General features: G+C 41.5%; 2 protein-coding genes across 2 annotated transcripts; one reads left to right on the plus strand and one right to left on the minus strand.

Annotated features, from left to right (window-relative positions):
* The first annotated feature begins 953 nt into the window (after positions 1–953).
* On the plus strand, positions 954–11,780 carry ttll9 (tubulin tyrosine ligase-like family, member 9). Its single transcript, XM_035740688.2, has 14 exons — positions 954–1,202; positions 1,561–1,607; positions 2,104–2,196; positions 2,413–2,524; positions 3,251–3,436; positions 3,815–3,883; positions 4,081–4,171; positions 4,296–4,336; positions 4,532–4,619; positions 5,184–5,242; positions 5,381–5,577; positions 9,125–9,238; positions 10,653–10,777; positions 10,971–11,780. The coding sequence occupies exons 1-14, from the start codon at positions 1,188–1,190 to the stop codon at positions 11,039–11,041; spliced, it is 1,308 nt and encodes a 435-aa protein (XP_035596581.1). The 5' UTR covers positions 954–1,187; the 3' UTR covers positions 11,042–11,780.
* Positions 11,187–19,694, minus strand: fam217ba (family with sequence similarity 217 member Ba). The gene is made up of 4 exons (XM_035740689.2): positions 19,133–19,694; positions 15,683–15,776; positions 15,500–15,564; positions 11,187–15,425 (listed from the first exon to the last, which is right to left on the minus strand). The coding sequence occupies exons 1-4, from the start codon at positions 19,237–19,239 to the stop codon at positions 14,033–14,035; spliced, it is 1,659 nt and encodes a 552-aa protein (XP_035596582.1). The 5' UTR covers positions 19,240–19,694; the 3' UTR covers positions 11,187–14,032.
* Positions 19,695–19,769: the final 75 nt, after the last annotated feature.

The raw sequence follows: 19,769 nt of genomic DNA on the forward strand, positions 1-19,769 counted from the left end.
CGTTATAGCATTTATTTTAAAATGTTCGTTAGCGAACCCTAGTTCTGTGACGTGCGCACTCCTTCTAAACAACGCAATTTTTAGAAACTCCGTCCACTCTGTTTGTTACAGGTTGTAGTTTTGGAAGCAGAAAACTGTATGGATATCAAATGTTTCATAGATAAGAAAATGAGCAGACTGTCGCCGAAAATCCATCTCTCACATCCGGACCCTGAGCTTTCTCTCATCACCATATATGGTACTGTGTGGAAACGCCAAGCGGATGCTTCACATTTATACATCAGGTGAAATATCTGTCTCGTTGTTCTAGCTGTAGTAAATTGGCTCTTTGGCTAGCTTTTGCTACAGCCCATGTCAATGAGCGTTAGCATTCTAGCTAACAAATGCTGCATCCAAAATAGTTATTTAAGCAAAGATCACAACCAAATATAGTCTTAGAGACTGTTATTAAAGCAATAATCAAAACGTAATTAAATGCGTATGAGAACATTAAAAAGTGTGTTTGTTTATAAGTAATAAAAACGTACATCTAGGCTATGTTGAATAGGCGCAGATGATGATGATGGCTTTCTTATGGTGCGTTCAAGACAACTGAGAACTTGGGGAAAAACTAGGTAAACTGACGTCAGTAATCTTAAAGTCGTAAAATCGGAGTTCTAGAAAGAGGCCCAAGTTCTCTACTTGGATACCCGAGGTAAAGGACCGTTGAAAACGAATTTTCCCTGTCGGAGCTTGTTTTCTCCTAGCTCCCAATTGTCTTGAACGCACTGAATATGGAGGTTTCCGAGCTTCCAGTTGGTTTGAAGGCTGCATTATAGTAGCGCATCCAAAAGACAAGCGCGTCTGTGCGTGACGTCAGTGTGTCTTGTACTGACTTAAAAGGGGGTCTACCAGTGCTGTATGCTTTTTCTCTCTTCCTATGATTTGGGAAATATGTAAATAAATGTTCAAAGATTGTGTGTAATTCATTGGAATTCATGATTATAAATACAGCTTTTTCCTTCATGAGGTTGCCATGACAACATATGTTGTCAAACCAGGTAGATACGAACTAGCTACTCCTTTCTCGTATCTCTGGTCAAACTACTCGACATCTAGCTAACGGTAATGCTGCTAGCTAAACATTTAGCTAATTAACCTTTTAGCTGACCCCGGTAAACAGATGTGGTGAATGCTATCACGAAAACATGTCAAGGAATAAGGTGGGAAAGCCCTTCAAATGAAAATGTATGCATGCTCTGTGTAGCCAACTTTAGCAACGTTAACGTTACTGTTAGCGCATTTTGACCTGTGGTTCTGATACTTGTGAAGCTGAAGGCTCTGGTTCTTCTAGGCAGCCGATAGTGGGCTCTAGAGCAGATCTAGCGCAGATTATCAGCTGCCTAGGCTGATCTGGTCACGACTTCATTGTGTCCGACTCAGAGGCAGATATATTTAGCTTTGTCTCTGTTGTGAACTTTAGCGAAGATGATCAACTAACGTTCAATGTCTAGCTAGCTAACTTATGAGCTTGTTCAGGCAATTGTGAATGGCTAGCTATATCATTCACTGTTTCACCAGACTGCTGGATACAAGGGTCCTTATGGTTATCAAAAAAGAAGAGAGGGGTGAGTTGTTCTGCAAATATGGTTGTTATTAACCCGCTAACGTTAGCTACTTAACGTTACTCACTAGCATGATTGGAAACATCTGACAGTACATAGACAATTTTACATTAATTTTGACACCCAGCTAGTTAATTGATGATAGCCACTGTAGGCTAATGCTATTAGCTGTGTGTGTGTTTTGTATATTTGCATTTTACTAGCTATATTGTGTGTACACACTTTAAGAAGAAAATGTTTTACATGGAACCAAAAGAGGGTTCTTCAAAGTGTTCTCCTATGGGGACAGCCGAAGAACCCATTTAGGTTCTAGATATAACTTTTTGTTCTTAGTGTAGACGGACTTACTTACATGACAAGAAATAAAATGCATATGATTTGTGATATGTGATCACAGTAATGGCAAATGTGATTTTATCTGGTGTGATGTTGGATGGCTGATGTTTGTGACATAGCCTGGCAATGGAAGATACTAACAAACCACTTGTTGACTCCATAGGGATGGAAGAAGTTGTGTACGTTACAAATGTGGCCTAACAAACACCATTCAGGATGTCTTGCGACAAAGACCAGGCTGGATGGAGGTCAAAGAGTGAGTTGTGTAGGCTAGACCTAATGATGTAACCACAATGTGTGTGTGTGCGTGCGTGCATCCACAACATTGAATTGTGATTAGGCTTTGTAGCACATTGTATCCAGAGTGTGTGTGAGCATTTTAAATAGCGTATTATATCCTGAATGACTTAGCCTACATTACAAGACGTCAAATGCCCATGTTTTTTTTTTGTGTATATATCTGTGAGCGCAGTGATGGAGAATGGGATTTTAACTGGTGTGATGTTGGGTGGCTGAGGGAGAATTTCGACCACTCCTACATGGAAGAACACGTGAGGATATGCCATTTCCGCAATCATTATGAGGTCAGTCAGTACCATTTATATATTAGTCAGTAACACTTAATGTGGGGCCCCCTTATCTATGTATTCATAAAGCCTTTACAACACTAGCCTACAAAAGACATTAGGCTATAACAGCCATCATATGTATGCTTGTCAGATGACAGGCAAATCTGTTGTCATGTGCAGAAGTTGTGCCTGACTAGCCTCATTAACTAGCCTCATAGAATATTTTGCCGGTGTCCATAAGGTTCATGTTTATCACTGCCTTTGGGGGGACATTATGTCTAAGCTGTTATGAAGGCTTTTATGATGCACGAGGATCATACAGTAGTATTACCATGTATTGTAAAAATAGCTGTTAGCATATATGGACAGCAGGTGTGATTTGAACATATTTTCCCATGTGGCGCTCTTATTTATAGTCATGTATTATAAGGGCAATCTGCAGTTCAAACAACAGTTCACCCCACACTGTTTTGGTAAACAGCTGAGGAATGGGGCTGGAGAAAGGCAACCACTCTCAAATGCATAGTCAGATAGACTTATGGATGAAGGGACTGACCATCCATCTCTGAGATCAAAAATATTATTAGTTTAAGTAAGATCATAAGGCATTTCTTAAAGAGTCAATGTGTACATAGGCTATCATTAAAGTGATAAAATGGATGTACCTATCGCAGATTGCCCCTCATAACGTATCACTTATGTTTGTACTGTATCATAATCTTAATTTGTTTTATCATGCAGCTGACGCGCAAGAACCTAATGGTGAAAAACCTGAAGAGGTACCGCAAAACCCTTGAGAGGGAAGCTGGCCGCATTGAAGCGTCCAAATGTGACTTTTTCCCCCGGACCTTTGAACTACCCAGTGAATACCACCTCTTTGTGGAAGAGTTCAAACGGAGCCCGGGCAGCACCTGGATCATGAAACCGGTGAGAGGACCTGCAGATTTGTTTTTTTGTTTAATATAGGCCTGTCTAACCTTTATTTAATCCATTCCCATCAGAGATACAAAAACATATATTTTCCAAGGGAGATGTGGCAAACAAGGCAGCTCCAGTTTAAAAAAACACAAAACAATCATACAACCAGAACATACCTGTGCACTAAATCTATAAGTCTACAAATACATTATTTTCAACGGTGAACGTGACAATTCACACAAGCTTAGTGTAGCATTAGGTTGCCATCAGTAATAAGAAGAGTAGACAAAACAAAACTGTTGCTTTTACATTATGCACTAACATAATACATTTGTATCTTTATACTATAGTTATAAAGTTCAACTCCCTCTATCAATCTTTGTTCAGGTTGCAAGATCTCAGGGGAAGGGCATTTTCCTATTTCAAAAACTGAAAGACATCATGGACTGGAAAAAGGTAACACCATGCGGTAATATAATAAATTGAAACATGACATTATATGATTGTTGTGCACTGCAGATGTCTTATAGGTTGTTTCCCTTAACTTTTACATGGTTTATGTTCATGTTTGTAAAAAATAAAAATAAATAAAACATTTTATTTTAAAGACAAACAGACAAACAAACACACACTGACACTATGTGTTTGTACAGGATGGGAGTCGCTCAGAGGAGCAGAGAGATGAGACTCAAGTGGAGAGCTACGTTGCACAGCGCTACATAGAAAATCCCTACCTTATCAGTGGTGCATTAAACTTAAGTTTGATAATAGGTCTAAGTTTGGAATAAATTATTACACAATGGATTATTTTGATATTTCTGCATTGCTCTTCTCTAATGTTCTCTTTTTATGACCTTTCCTTAAACAGGGAGAAAATTTGACTTGAGGGTTTATGTATTGGTTACATCAGTAAGTTTCGGTCTTCTCAATCACTAAATGAATCAAAATCAAAGTAATCAAATCTAAAACCATTTTGGTAGATCATTGGATTAAAGCACTTCACTCATATGGGCTTGACACACGTCAACTGATGAAGTAAGCAACACATGCTGTAAAATATGTCAATTAACACTGTTAACTAGAATTAATTTGTGTGCGTCTTAGTATATCCCACTGAAGGCATGGTTATATCGAGATGGTTTTGCCCGATTCTCCAGCACCCGATTCTCTCTCACCAGCATTGATGACCAGTGTATCCTTCTCCTTACCTCATTACAGCCTTGTATGTGAGCTGAGTTATTGTCTAAGAACAGTTATCTGCACACAGTAGTCGACTGTTCTGCAGCCAAATAATAAAAATGTATTCTCCTTAGAAACAAACTCCCAATGGTCGGCTCTAATCCGGAATCCTAATAATAAATTGTCTGTAACAATTTGAGTCTTTTGAATTGCCTGGAATTTAAATACATTTGACCCAAATTCTGTCCTACTATTTCTCCATCATCTCTTTCTCCAGTGCCAGTCTGTTTGTGCCATCATGCCAACACCTTGTCACTCGTTATCCCGTCATATAGTGCATTCCAAAAGTATTCAGACCCCTTGACCCTTTCCACATTTTGTTACGTAACAGCCTTATTCTAAAATGGATTAAATCATTTTTCCCCTCATCAATCTACACACAATACCCCATAATGACAAAGCAAAAACAGTTTTTTAAGAAATTGTTTGGCTTGGCAATGACAGCAATGGAGTTGGCAGGAGTACAAGCAGATCTGGGACTAGGCAAATAGAACGTCTCCTTAATGCTTCTTCTAAGATGTCCATCTCACCAATGTGGCAGTGCAAAAAACAGCGCCAGATTATGATCCTGAAAAGGTGTGTAGAATTCCTTCAAAAGTCACAATGTTGTGGGGTAATCTAATCCGAATGTTTAGTAAGACCACTGCTAAACACAATTTAAGAATAAATTACTTTGCTATGAATCTCTCTCTCTTCTCCCTTCCATGTGTGTAGGGCTGTAAGTGGCAGATGCAGCAGCTTCGGCGATACCTGACTGCGAGGCATGGCACAGAGACCATAGAGGCTCTGTTTAAGGACGTTGACAACATATTTGTCCGTAGCCTGCAGAGTGTGCAGAAAGTAATCATCAACGACAAACACTGCTTTGAGCTCTATGGCTATGACATCCTACTGGATCAGGACCTCAAACCGTGAGACACACGCACACCTCCGTCCTCATTCACCACCGACTGACTGCATTTCTAATGCAAAACCTTAGCCAGTCTGAGCCCAGTATGTAACCACTGAATTGCTTTATAAATCTGACGTTTATGTCGGAAGGAACCTCATGAAGCTGGTTGAGGGAATGCAAAGAGTGTGCAAAGCTGTCATCAAGGCAAAGGGTGGCTCCATTGAAGAATCTCAAATATAAATATATTTTCTTTTGTTCAACACTTTTTTGGTTACTATATGATTCCATATGTGTTATTTCACAGTTTTGATGTCTTCACTATTATTGTACAATGTAGAAAATAGTAAAAATAAAGAACCCCTTGAATGAAAGGGAGAGGGGGATACCTAGTCAGTTGTACAACTAAATGCCTTCAACTGAAATGTGTCTTCCGCATTTAACCCAACCCCTCTGAATCAGAGAGGTACGGTGGGCTGCCTTAATCAACATCCATGTTTTGAGTAGATGTATCCAAACTTTTGATTGGTACTGTATATATACACCGTATATATACAGTGCATTTGGAAAGTTTTCAGGCCCCTTAACTTTTTCCACATTTTGTTACATTACAGCCTTATTCTAAAATGGATTAAATTGTTTGTTTTTCTAATCAATCTACACACAATACCCCATAATGACAAAACAAAAACATTTTCAGATGTATTAAAAATAAAAACTGATGTAACATTTACATAAGTATTCAGACCCTTTACTCAGTACTTTGGCAGCGATTACAGCCTTGAGTCTTCTTGGGTATGTATGACGCTATAAGCTTGGCACATCTGTATTTCAGTTTTTCCCATTGTTCTTTGGAGATCCTCAAGCTCTGTCAGGTTGGATGGGGAGCGTCGCAGCATAGTTATTTTCAGGTCTCTCCAGAGATGTTCGATTGGGTTCAAGTCCGGGCTCTGGCTGGGCCACTCAAGGACATTGAGACTTGTTCCAAAGCCACTCCTGCGTTGTCTTGGCTGTGTGCTTAGGGTCGATGTCCTGTTGGAAGGTGAACCTTCACCCCAGTCGGAGGTCCTGAGCGCTCTGGAGCAGGTTTTCATCAAGGATCTCTCTGTACTTTGCTCCGTTCATCTTTCCCTCAGTCCTGACTAGTCTCCCAGTCCCTGCCACTGAAAAACATCCTCAGAGCATGATGCTGCTACCACCATGCTTTCCCATAGGTACCAGGTTTCCTCCAAGACGTGACGCTTGACATTCAGGCCAAAGAGTTCAATCTTTGTATCATCAGATCAGAGAATCCTGTAGGTGCCTTTTGACGAACTTCAAGTGGGCTGTCATGTGCCTTTTACTGATGAGTGGCTTTTGTTTGGCCATCCTACCATAAAGGCCTGATTGGTGGAGTGCTGAAGAGATGGTTGTCCTTCTGGAAGATTCTCCCATCTCTACAGAGGAACTCTGGAGCTCTGTCACAGTAACGATTGGGTTCTTGGTCACCTCTCTGACCAAGTCCCTTCTCGCCCGATTGCTCAGTTTGGCCGGGCGGCCAGCTCTCGGTCGAGTCCTGGTGGTTCCAAACTTTTTCAGTTTAATAATGATGGAGGCCACTGTGTTCTTGGGGACCTTCAATGCTGCAAACATTTTTTGGTACCCTTCCCTCTGTACCTCTGTATCTGTACCTCGATACAATCCTGTCTCGGAGCTCTACAGACAATTCCTTCGACCTCGTGGCTTAGTTTTTGTTCTGACTTTCAACTGTGGGGCCTTAAATAGACAGGTGTGTGCCTTTCCAAATCATGTCCAATCAATTGAATTTACCATAGGTGGACTCCAATCCAGTTGTAGAAACATCTCAAGGATGATCAATTGAAATTGTTTGCATATGAGCTCAATTTCGAGTCTCATAGTAAAGGGTCTGACTGCCTATGTAAATAAGGTATATCTGTTTTTTGAATTTAATAAATGTGCAACATTTTCTAGAAATCTGTTTTCCCTTTGTCATTATAGAATGTTGTGTGTAGATTGATGAGAGAAAACAAATATTTAATACATTTTAGAATACAACTGTAATGTGGAAAAAGTCAAGGGGTGAGAATTATTTCTGAAGGCACTGTAGATGAGCAAACAAATAGATGAGTGATGCCCCCTCCACTTATTTGCCCATCCAGAGAATTAACCAAATATACAGATGGAGATTCAGTGAAACGAATCACATTGATTTGTTAAGACTTGTCACAGTCTTTTGGTCGGGAGTAGGCCTAGGCTACTAATTGACATAGAGTGAAGAGCAAAATAGCAAAAAAAAAGCAGTGCATGTGGTGAGCTATGCGAAGAGATGGGTGAGACATGCATCGCAAAGTTTAGAACTGCCGGGATGATAGTAGTAACGGGCGCTGCCTAGCAACCATCAAGAGTTTAAGAGCGTAGGCAGAACTTTACTGCAATCATGACTAGGTCGGTTGGAAGAAATATAAGTATAGGCTTTGTCACCGACAATACCTTTCATATTTAAAGAAAAGTTGTCGGGATGCTAAAGTTGGCAGGAAAATGTCATGGTTTGAAAGGTGTATAGTGTATAAGGTTCAGGGCAGGGTACTGGGCGGAGGCCAGCTAGTGGCGACTGTTTAACAGTCTAATGGCCTGGAGATACAATAGAAGCTGTTTATCAGTCTCTTGGTCCCAGCTTCAATGGTGCATCTGTATAAGTCTGTGAGGGTCTTAGGGGCCAAGCCACATTTCTTCAGCCTCCTGAGGTTGAAGAAGCACTGTTGTGCCTTCTTTACCATGCTGTCTGTGTGAAGGGACCATTTCAGGTTGTCAGTGATGTGCACGCTGAGGAACTTGAAGCTTTTGACCCTCTCCACTGTGGCCCCGTCGATGTGGATAGGGGCGTGCTCTCTCTGCTTTCTCCTGTAGTCCACGATCAGCTCCTTTGTTTTGTTGAGGGAGAGGTTATTTTCTTGGCACCACTCCGCCAGAGCTCCAACGTCCTCCCTGTAGACCGACTCGTCATTGTTGGTAATCAGGTCTACCACTGTTGCCGTTAGCAAACTTGATGATTCAGTTGGAGACATGCATGGCCAAGCAGTCATGGATGAACAGGGAGTACAGGAGGGGGCTGAGCATGCACTTCTGTGGGGAGGTGTTGCCTAACTTACCTACCTTCACCACTTGAGGTCGACCTATCAAGAAGTCCAGGACCCAGTTGCACAGGGAGGGGTTCAGACCCAGGGCCCTGAGCTTAGTGATGCGCTTGGAGGGCGCTATGGTGTTGAAGGCTGAGCTGTAGTCAATGAACAGCATTCTGACATAGGTATTTAGGGGCAGTCTGCAGTACAATGGCGATTGCGTCATCCGTGGATCTGTTGGTGTGTCCACAATGTAAAGTGGTAGCTAGGTATGTCACAATTCTTGGATCATCTTAATGTTAGATCATTGCCGTCATCCTTAATCTCTTTTAGGCCAATTCAGAATTATAAGCGGACGCAACTCTTCACTTAATCTTTCATTGATGTCAATGGGAGACTGGTGCGAACATTCAAGTCGGATTGCAATTCCTAATTTGTGTCTCTCCACAGGTGGCTGATAGAGGTGAACGCCTCTCCCTCTCTCACTGCCAGCAGCCAAGAGGACTACGAGATGAAGTGTTGTCTGCTGGAGGACACCTTACACATTGTGGATATAGAGGGCAGGTAGGGAGTGGGGAAAGGATACTCAACCCAGGGCCAATATGCCTACTGGGTTCCTTCTTTGCTTTTGATTTAGCCACTGATTTAGACCTCGGAAATCAAGATTCTCAGGCCAATTGGTGACATTATTTTGGTTTTAAAGTAACTCTCCAAGGAAAATATAGTTTTTAAAAGCTAATTCTGTGAACTCATAGCCAAATAATGTTTTTGACTCACAAGTCCTTTATTTGTATTTGTGGCCAAAGCATAAATTAGAGAATAACCACTGTAATATCCCTCCTCAAACCTGTATCTGAAACAGACTGTTTCAAAAAGTTGACCTCTCACACTTTGGCCGATATGTCTCATTGGCTGAACTGGCAAATCAACTGTTCAGACAGGGGTTCACAGAAGGGGGGGAGAGAGAGAATCTATTTCACTCATTTTGTATAGGTCATATTTCCTAGAAGATATGGACAGCTAAAATACTGAACAGCTACTGAAAAATCCACAGACAAAATGGCCCCCTAGTGATAGGGCTGAATATCTCTGGATTAGGGTAGACGTCATTTGGGAAACCAGTAGGCATGAATTTGAGTTTTCCCTTTTAAAAGGGAAACCACACTTTAGGTTCAACTCAGAATGTTTACTCTGTATTAACATAAACCACGTTACACCTGACATTGACCTAGCCTCAAAATATACAGTATCAACATTCTGAGTGACCCGCAGTGTGGTTGCCTTTAGTGATGGAATTGGATCCAAATATTGACTTGCTCCTTTCCTATCTTCGTTACTTTCCACTAATGAGAAGACTTGATTGGTAGTCTCCCTGTGCAGATGGATTACCTCCCGCATGAACAATGTTCCAACATACATGTCTGCACCGATACAAACGTCCAGTTGGTATAGTCGGAAATGGACAGGAAAGCAGGAAATCCAGCTTTCTTACTTCACCGCCTTTTCCAATTGTACACTGGTATAAATATCCCCACCGGACAGCTAGCTAGATGGAGCTGGCAGAGAATATTTTCAATGTGTATTTTCCAAGTTAGTGGTTTGCATGAGCCATGACAGCGAACGTTAGTGTTACAAGCTTTCCACCACTGACTGGCTGTGGCTATAATTAGCCTAGCTATCTGCATTCACGTTGGGTCCACCTCTTTCATGTTTCCGGGGTGATAGTATATCAAGGGCACAATTCCCGCCTGCATTTTAAGCTGAGCCTACCCAAATGTATGATTTGTTGGGAGAGTTGTCTGTCTGAAGAGCACCCTCCCTGAAAGATTTTATTTCTCCCCTTTCGAAGTTGCCAAGAAAATCCCCTATTGTTCCCAGACCTAAGGTAACAGCACTTCCCGAGACGACTTAATAGGGGAAAGTGATTTGGTGTTATTTGTCCTATCATCTATATTCTCTCATTGGTTGTTCTCCTTAGATTGACTGGCAGAGAGAAGAGGGTTGGTGGCTATGACCTTATGTGGAACGATGGACCCGTCTACAGAGAAGATGTCAACCTAGAGACACTGGGCAGTGCCTGTTTCACTGCAAACACACACCTCGGTAAGTCTGGCTTAAACTGTTACTCTCAGTCACCACACTTGGGTTCAAGTTCATCTCATGTCAGTCAAACAAAAAAGCCTCATAGAAAATGATTATCTTAAACATGAATTGTTATACTTCAATACATTTGCTTCTCACCTTAGAGAGAGCATAATATCAGGTTGTGTTTTGACAACTGTTTTCTCCACAACAGGCTGTGTAAACGACAGAAAGAAGCAACTCCGTCAGCTTCTAAAACCATTTCCAGGCAAGAAGAGGATATGACACACTACCCCAAAAGATTTTCCAATTGAAATCAACAAGCCTACATATCACCCCAGTTTCCATCAATATTTCATAAATATGTATTTTCTTACAACCTCACTCATAGATGGTGAGGTCACACTCACACAATGACATCACTCGATGATTCAGTGCAAAGCATATTTATTTCTATGCCTTACAAACAACTGCATTCAACATTGAGAAAATATGCACCACTTTCTGTGTGCGTGTGAATGTTTATGACAACTCTACTCCCTGATCTATGGCTTAGATACTTTACATTAATATTGAATAAATAAAGTGCGATTTAACACAGTACGACTATTACATGTATGTAGCGTTTCAATTAATAAATTCCACATAAAGTACAATACATTGATAGACGTTCTAATGTAAACAAATGGAATAACTGTTAAATTATGCAAAACAATATACATTCAGCTTTTTTGCTTAACATTTTTCCTACCTAAAACTGTAAACATAAATGTCAATGACAAATGCGAATCAAAATGTGATTAACACAATATCTATCATAAATAGAACTATGGTGTACAAAATTTGGAAAAATATGCATTTACATTCGTAGCAAACATTAGACTGTCTCTCTGGAACAAAAAAAAGAGCTTATCCCTATGCAAATTATACTTGTATATTCAAACAAGAGAAAGCCCTTACACAAGTATACCTTGAATAGAGTATATCATTCATATTGAACCAATAAACCATCATTCCAACAACATCTCAAAGTGTGTCTCTCCCCTTATTCAACCATAAACTCTTAGACACAGAAACAAATGAGGCACCAAAGAAAGATACACGATGGTCAAGCAACAAAGAAAAAAACATACAGTGAGAGAATAAAGGAACAAATACATTCCAACACCAGAAACAGCTCCACTAGACCGGTGATGATGGCTATTTTGAGTGAACCTCAGACTCTGTGGATCAGCCTATTTGCTGACTAAATAATTAATGGTTGACTAATAATAGGCCTATATGTTGTCTACTTTTCAACATCAATAACCTGTACTGACAAAACTGGCTGTACAGTGCAAAGTGCCTTGAGCCCAAAGTCTTCAGTTTGCCTAAAAGCCTGACTTGATTACAGTCTGAAATAAACATGTCTGGAGAAAAAAGATTTACTCCACACATTAGATCATAATATCAGATATCATGGTCCAAGCTCCATGTAAAGGCTTGCGTGTATTGGCCAAACCAAGATTGTTACAGTACAACATGTTGCCAATGTTTTTATTCTTTGACCTATTAAAGTATCACTTAAAATCAAGTCTACATGAAATAGATGATTATATATTTTTTATTTGACCTTTTGAAAGTTGCAAACAGCTAGCGTAGTGATTTAAACAGCAGTAAAACAGTTACAGAGCCTTCAGAAAGTATTCACACCCCTTGACATTTTCACATTTTGTTGTGATAGAGCCTGAATTTCAAATAGATTAAATTAAAAATTTGTATCACTGGCAGAGCCTGTTTCACTGTGGAATTGTGTTTTTAGAACATTTTTACAAATTAATTACGGTTGAAAAGCTTGAGTTAATAAGTATTCAACCCTTGTGTTATGGCAAGCCTAAATAAGTTCAGGAATCTCAAACAAAGATTCAACCACAGGGATGTTTTCCAATGCCTTGCTAAGGGCACCTATTGGTAGATACAAATCAAATAAAAAACAGACATTGAATATCCTTTTGAGCATGGTGAAGTTATTAATTACAATTTGGATGGTGTATCAATACAGTGTAGTCACAATGTAGTCACTTCAAAGATACAGGGGTCCTTCCTAACTCAGTTGCCAGAGAGAAAGGAAGCCGCTCAGGGATTTTACCATGAGGCCAATGGTGACTTTAAAACAGTTAGAGTTTAATGGCTGTGACAGGAGAAAACTGAGGATGGATCAACGACATTGTAGTTACTTCACAATATTAACCTTAATTAACAGAGTGAAAAGACGGAAACCTGAACAGAATACAAATATTGCAAAACATGCATTCTGTTTGCAACAAGGCACTAAAGTACTATTGCAAAAAAAAATGTGGCAAAGAAATTAACTTTATATCCTTAATACAAAGCGTTATGTTTGGGGCAAATCCAACACATCACTGAATACCACTCTATATTTTCAAGCATGATGGTGGTGGTTTCGTCATGTTATGGGTATGCTTGTCATCAACAAGGACAATGGAGTTCTTTTTAGGATAAAAAGAAACAGAATATAGATAAGCACAGGCAAAAGGAAAACCTGGTTCAGTCTGCTTTCCAACAGACACCGGGAGACAAATTCACCTTTCAGCATGACAATAACCTAAAAGTTGCTTACCAAGACGACATTGAATGTTCCCAAGTGGCCTAGTTACAGTTTTTACTTATTATCGGCTTGAAAATCTAGGGCAAGACTTGAAAATGGCTGTCTAGCACTGATCAACAATGAACTTCACAGAGATAAAACATTTTTTTTTAAAGAATTATAATAATAATGCGCAAATATTGTACAGTCCAGATGTGCAAAGCTCTTAGAGACTTACCCAGAAAGACTCAAAGCTGTAAATTGCTGCCAAAGGTGATTCTAACATGTATTTTTATTTATTTAACTAGGCAAGTCAGTTAAGAACAAATTCTTATTTACAATGATGGGGGACTCCAGTGACGCCCCTTGCACTGAGATGCAGTGCCTTAGACCGCTGCGCCACTTGGGAGCCCCATTGACTCAAGAGTGTGAATACTTACATAAATGAGATGTTTCTGTATTTAACTTTCAATACATTTGCAAACATTTCGAAAAACACGTTTCCACTTTGTCATTATGGGGCATTTTATGTAGATGGGTGAGAGAAAAAATATATTTAATCCATTTTGAATTCAGGCTGTAACACGACAAAAAGTAAAAGGATATGAATACTTTCTGAAGGCACTGTATATTATATAGAACTTTATCAAGCATAACTTTAAGATCCTGTACTGAGCCAGGTAATGTGGTTACTTTGCAATAAAGTGAACATTCTTTGCTTTTCCATTCGCTTTGGCAGACAACGGTGCCTTGAAGAGAGAGAGTGGCTCTTTTACTGTTCTTTTAACCCCACTTTTAGATGCCTGACTTCCTGTTTCTGTCCTCTGACAGTCTTTCTCGACCCTCTTGATCGTGTTAGCCTCTCGTTTACTTCCAGAGTGTGTGTGTTTCTCCACACCCGCCTTAGCCATACTGGACTCCTTCCTCACCTCGGCTTCCGAATTGGCTCTGGCGCGGCCTTTCTTCACACTGGCCTGACCTTTACCGTTAGTGCCTGGCTCCTGGGCGGGTTTACGGATGTTGCCAACCGCCTGCATGTGTCTGACATGGCTTCTTCCTGCCGAGGGGCTACCTGGAGTCTGTCCTCCTCCACTGCAGCCTGTAGCCCTACTCTCAGAGGAAGTGACCCGGCTCTCACTGCTGCTCCTCTTCGGGGGAACCCCGGGCCTGGCTCGGCGCTCCAGCAGGGGACTGAGGCGCGAGTGGCGCTGGTAGGCATAGGAGGAGCAGCTCCCGTTGCACAGAGGGTAGCGGATGTGACAATGGGGGCAGACTGGGAGACAGGAGAGCTGCTGTGCTGCCAGCGAGGGGGGGTTGTGAGGGGCAAGCGGGAAGGTGCGCTGACACTGCCGCAGGCCTTTGGGGGAGCTGAGGCGGCTGGGTGGCGCCGTGTGGGGCCGAGGTGCGTTCGTGGTGGTGGCAGAGGGGAAGCCCAGGGCCCTAGGACGGCCCCCCGCAGGTCGGCAGGCCTCCGCCTGCACAGTCTGGATCTGGAGCCACTCCAACTGCAGCAGCCTCTCCAGATACTTCTCCAGGGGCCCCACAGGTTTGGGGCGAGGTGCGCCTCGGCCCTCCGTGTGGAGGAACACAGCCAGCTGGCGTAGGCTCCAGGTGTTGAAGGGAGGAGGCAGGAAGTCAGGGTAGTTGTAGCTGACGCTGTCGTTGTCGCTCGTGGCCCCGTGTGGTCCTGGGAAGGCTGGGGGGAAGTCGCTGGAGTTGATCACTTCAGCGCGGAGGTTGAGATGGGGTGGGGTGCAGGGGGTACAGGGGGAGGGGAGTACAGGCAGTCTCTCTGAGTCTGACAGGTCACTGGCGCTGTCCGAGTCGACTTCCTTCTGCTCAAACTGCCTGAGGGACTCCAGGGTGGGGACTTGAGTGTGTGTGTGAAGCCGCATTGGCCCCTGGCGCAGCCCAGGTATAGGGGAGAGGGGCAGAGAGAGAGCTTTCCGACTTCGGCCCAGTACCCCATGGTTCTGATCTAACTCACCGCAACATGGGGACGTTCGCTGAACCTCTCGCTTCTCTTGCCTCTGTGTGGAGGAGTGTGTGTGTGGTTTAGACTTCAAGCCTCCTTCTTGAGGGCTGTGGAGAGTTAGTGTTATTAACGATTTGACTGGACTGAGTCATTTTAAGAAAGGGTTCCCCTATAAACTTACCTTGCCAGTTTGCTAGTGTTTCGAGTAGTGCCAGATTTGACTCTGCTTCCCTTTGAATGAATGCCCTGAGGAGAAAATGTACCATATAAGTTATTTGCCAAACACTAGTCTGGTTATTAATGGTAATTGTGCACATGACAAGACCTCATGATCTGCAAGAGGATTTCACCACCAGTCACTCACCCTCTGGATTGTCGACACAGTGTCCTTATCCTGACCTGGAAGGGCATTCTTGAGCTGAGCTCCTGCCTTCTTCACCTTGTTAGCTTTCTTTGAACTGTTGAAACAAGAGAGTGGAGTGAGGAGACAGGAGAGAGCTTGTAATTATCTCTTTGCACTATACACAATTTGGAGTGTTCCTGCATGTGGGCATTCCTGAATTTGCAGAAACCCCTCTTTATACTTCTATTGGTCACTTTTTAAGCTACGACTCCGGTATACAGGCAGGAGGCGGTGGCACGCCAGTACAGTAGGTGGTAGTAATACACCATAACGTTGGATGCCAACCGCCAATAAACCCCACAGAAGAAGAAGTGCCTGTCGGCCATTGCTATCCTGCAGTTATGTTAACAATGGCTAGGGCAGGTGTTCGACAAATGTTAGCGAAGGAAACTGGATGCTAGGTAGCTAACTAGGACACAGGCGGTACATAGGAAGCAGGATGCGGGATATGTAGGTAGCTAGGACACTGTTTTCCACAGTTCTATTAACCACGGTGAGGGCAGGTGTTCAGCAGGCGTTAGAGAAGGAGTTAATCCATTTGAATTCAACCACTTTTTGACCCCCCCCCCACACTTTTGATTTGAACAAAACCTTCCATACATATTTGTCCATTGCAGAAGTGCTCAGAAAGTTACTTTTTTGGCCTGAATGCTAAAACATTCAAGACATAAAAGGTGCTCAAAGATGACCTATTTTGCATACCATACCATCACTGATAAAGATAAACAGTTGAGATTGATATCATTTAAAAACTTGCAAAACAGGGCTGTCAAACTGTTTTATAATTATTTTTGATTAAAAAAGTGTTTTTTTCCTTCATTGTCAATGATCTAAAACTCTGATTTTTTTCATATTCGTATATGTTGAAACGAGACCCTATTTTACTTAATCTGAGGTTTTCGGTTGTGCCTGCCATCGATTAAGGTACAACATGCTCTTGAATAAAGGTTGGGTGTCGTGTTTTGGCTGATAAATGTAGTAAAATAGAATCAAATTGAAATGTTGACTTTCAAATAGTATGACAAAGATAGTTATAAGTCCACACATAGAAGAATGTTGATTTGAATGGGAATATCTTGTTTTAAATTATACTCAAATCTCCATAAGAAACTATTGAAATCATAGAAATATAGATAATAGAAAATACATGACCGCTGGATCCTTGTGGTAGTAGTTAGAAGTTACAATTTCAATTCAATTTAAATGGTGTACCAGCTAAATTGCAGTGGTCTGAAAGGAACAGGTCCATTATATGAATTATAATTCTATGATTTAAATGACACCCACCCTGTATTCAAGAGCATGTTGTGTCTCAACCGATTGGGGACACAACAGAAAAATCTAAGAGGAAGACTACAACATATGCGGTTCTGAAAAACTTGGCATTTACGAGATTTTAGATAATTAAAAGGTTCAGGTCCTTTGATGTGGATTCAGTGTATACAAACAGTGTAATTCCTTGCTCTGCTGAATTGCTGATTACTGCCACGGTGTACTTCCTGTGTTTTTATACAATGTATTTTACGCACCAGTGCATAATCTGTCTTTTTATGCCTCGATCACACCAACAGTGTTTGCATTTTGGTACACCAGAAGTGCATTTATTTCCAATGGAACGATGTGTTTGCCTTGCAGCGTTACGTTGCAGTGCGTTCTGTGTGGTGAATGCGTCAAACAGTGTGCGTAGCTGGCTTGACAGAAATGGTAGCAGAAGGTGAATGTTTAACTTTTGTTGCACACATCCACATTATGCTGCATATTATTTTGCGCAACAACAGTATCTGTGTGATCAAGGCGTTCCGCACTCAACTCTGACGCTTCGATTTCGCAAAATAGTACGCAGCATCATCTGGATATGTATGCAACAAAAGTTCAACATTCACCTTCTGTTACCATTTCTGTCAAGCCGTCTACACATACAGTTTGACGCATACGTTCGATAAATCCAACATATGCACCACACCGAACGCACTGCAACTGCCTCTGCAATGCTGCAAACGCAACGTTTCATTGGAAATGAATGTAATTATGGTGTACCAAAATGCAATGATGTTGTCGGTGTGTTCAACGCGTTAATTCTTTGCAGTTGTGCATCCTGATGTACTATGCTGACTGCTCCCTTATGTACTCTTTTGTACATACATTCTGTTTAAAGTTCAATAAAGTTTATTGCAACGTGCTGGCCACCTACTTCTCTTCTATCTTTCACATTTAAAGGTACATTTTTTAAAAATGTTTATTGAATTTATTTATGAAATTATAACATTTTGATCATCCTGTTTGTAAGCTCTTAATTAAATGATATCAACCATTTACTGTATATTTTCCAGTGATGAAGACATGGATGTCTCTTGGTATGGTGGGGTATGGAAAATGGGTCAACTTCGAGCATCTCCTGAATGATTTGGCACTGAGGTCCAAAAAGTAACTTACTGACCATTTCTTCCATGGGCAAACATGTATACAAAGTTTTGTTTAAATCAAAAGTAAAGCTGTCAAAGTGATTGAATTCATATGGATTTACCCGAAGGACAAGTGGTGATAGCTAGGACACAGGTACACAGCAGGTAGGATAGGTAGCTAGCTAGAACACCAGTAGACAGTGTCCTTTGCCCCGGAAAAACTCAAATAATACTTTTATTTCCCATTTGACCCAGATTTTAATAATGTAGATAATCAGGGGAAATCCAGAATATCAAAAGTGTCACACAAGCATGAAGATATCCTGCTCTTTGGGAGGGGGCATGCCTGCACAAGCAGAAACAATTGCAGGCCGCAATCACACACTATTGGGAAATTGTGGGGAATGCATGAATTATCAACCCAAGAAGTGCTAGCCAGCTCTTTTACTCCTGAGGTGCTGACCTGTTGCACCCTCTATACCCCCTTATTTCTATTTCTATGGGCACAAGCACTGTTCATGACACAAACTGTTCACACCCCTCTTGTTGGCATAGATAACTTTGCAGGTTTAAAGCTTATGTCCTGCAATTCTACACATTTTGTCATGAAGTGCAGATAAATAAAAATAAATAAAACCAATTTTCTTGCAATTCTATACATTATACCACGCCATATGAAATTTGAGTGGCTCGAACATTACTACAGTTTTGGAAACCACTGCTCTATATAACCACTGTGATTATTATTTGACCCTGCTGGTCATCTATGGACGTTTGAATATCTTAAACGATCTGGCCTTAATGGCCATGTACCCTTATAATATTAACCCGTACAGACAGAAGAGGAATTGCCACCTCTCAGAGCCTGGTTCCTCTCTAGGTTTCTTCCTAGCCAGTGCTTCTACATCTGCATTGCTTGCTCTTTGGGGTTGTAGGATGGGTTTCTGTATAAACAGTTTGTGACAACTACTGATGTAAAAAGGGCTTTATAATACATTTGATTGATTACCTCGTAATCGGTTCGTTATTTTCAGAATTCTTCGTACGTATCTTCTCTTTGGAAACAACGCGTTTCAATGCCGTGGAGGCAGTGCGTTCCTGCATAATGGGGCCCATGATCCTGGAGCTCAAGGACAGCTGCTTTCAGTCCAATGCAACGGAATAACGTCCTACTGTAGCTATAGATGCCAACCTAAATCCCATATGAGGTACTCCATGTTGAGGGTAAAATCGTCCATATTATCGAAAGTGATGCAGTGCATAATGCGCATATCAGGAGTCTATTCCCGTGCGAAAACAAATACTGTAATAATATTCCAGTTTTCTCAAGGGTTTACTGCCGTGTCGTGTACGGCAGCTAACGTGAGCCTCCGATCAATAAAACAACTGTATCCTTAATTCGTTTCCGCTATCACTGTGTCGAATAGGCTTGTTTACTTGCTGCGGTCCCTGTCTGGCACAGTTCCGTAGCCCACTTCTGGGATGCGTTCAGTTCGTTAAACGATTTGCTACGTTGCATGACGCACACGTTTCCCTAAAACGGTGCGCACCGTTCTTCAACATTATTTGAAGTGTGTTTGCTCCCGTTTGACAGGTGTGATCAATATGTATCTGCCCATTTCAAATCGCAAAATTCGTGCAGCACA

This window comes from Oncorhynchus keta, chromosome 28 (assembly GCF_023373465.1).
Source record: "Oncorhynchus keta strain PuntledgeMale-10-30-2019 chromosome 28, Oket_V2, whole genome shotgun sequence".
Taxonomy (NCBI): Eukaryota; Metazoa; Chordata; class Actinopteri; order Salmoniformes; family Salmonidae; genus Oncorhynchus; species Oncorhynchus keta.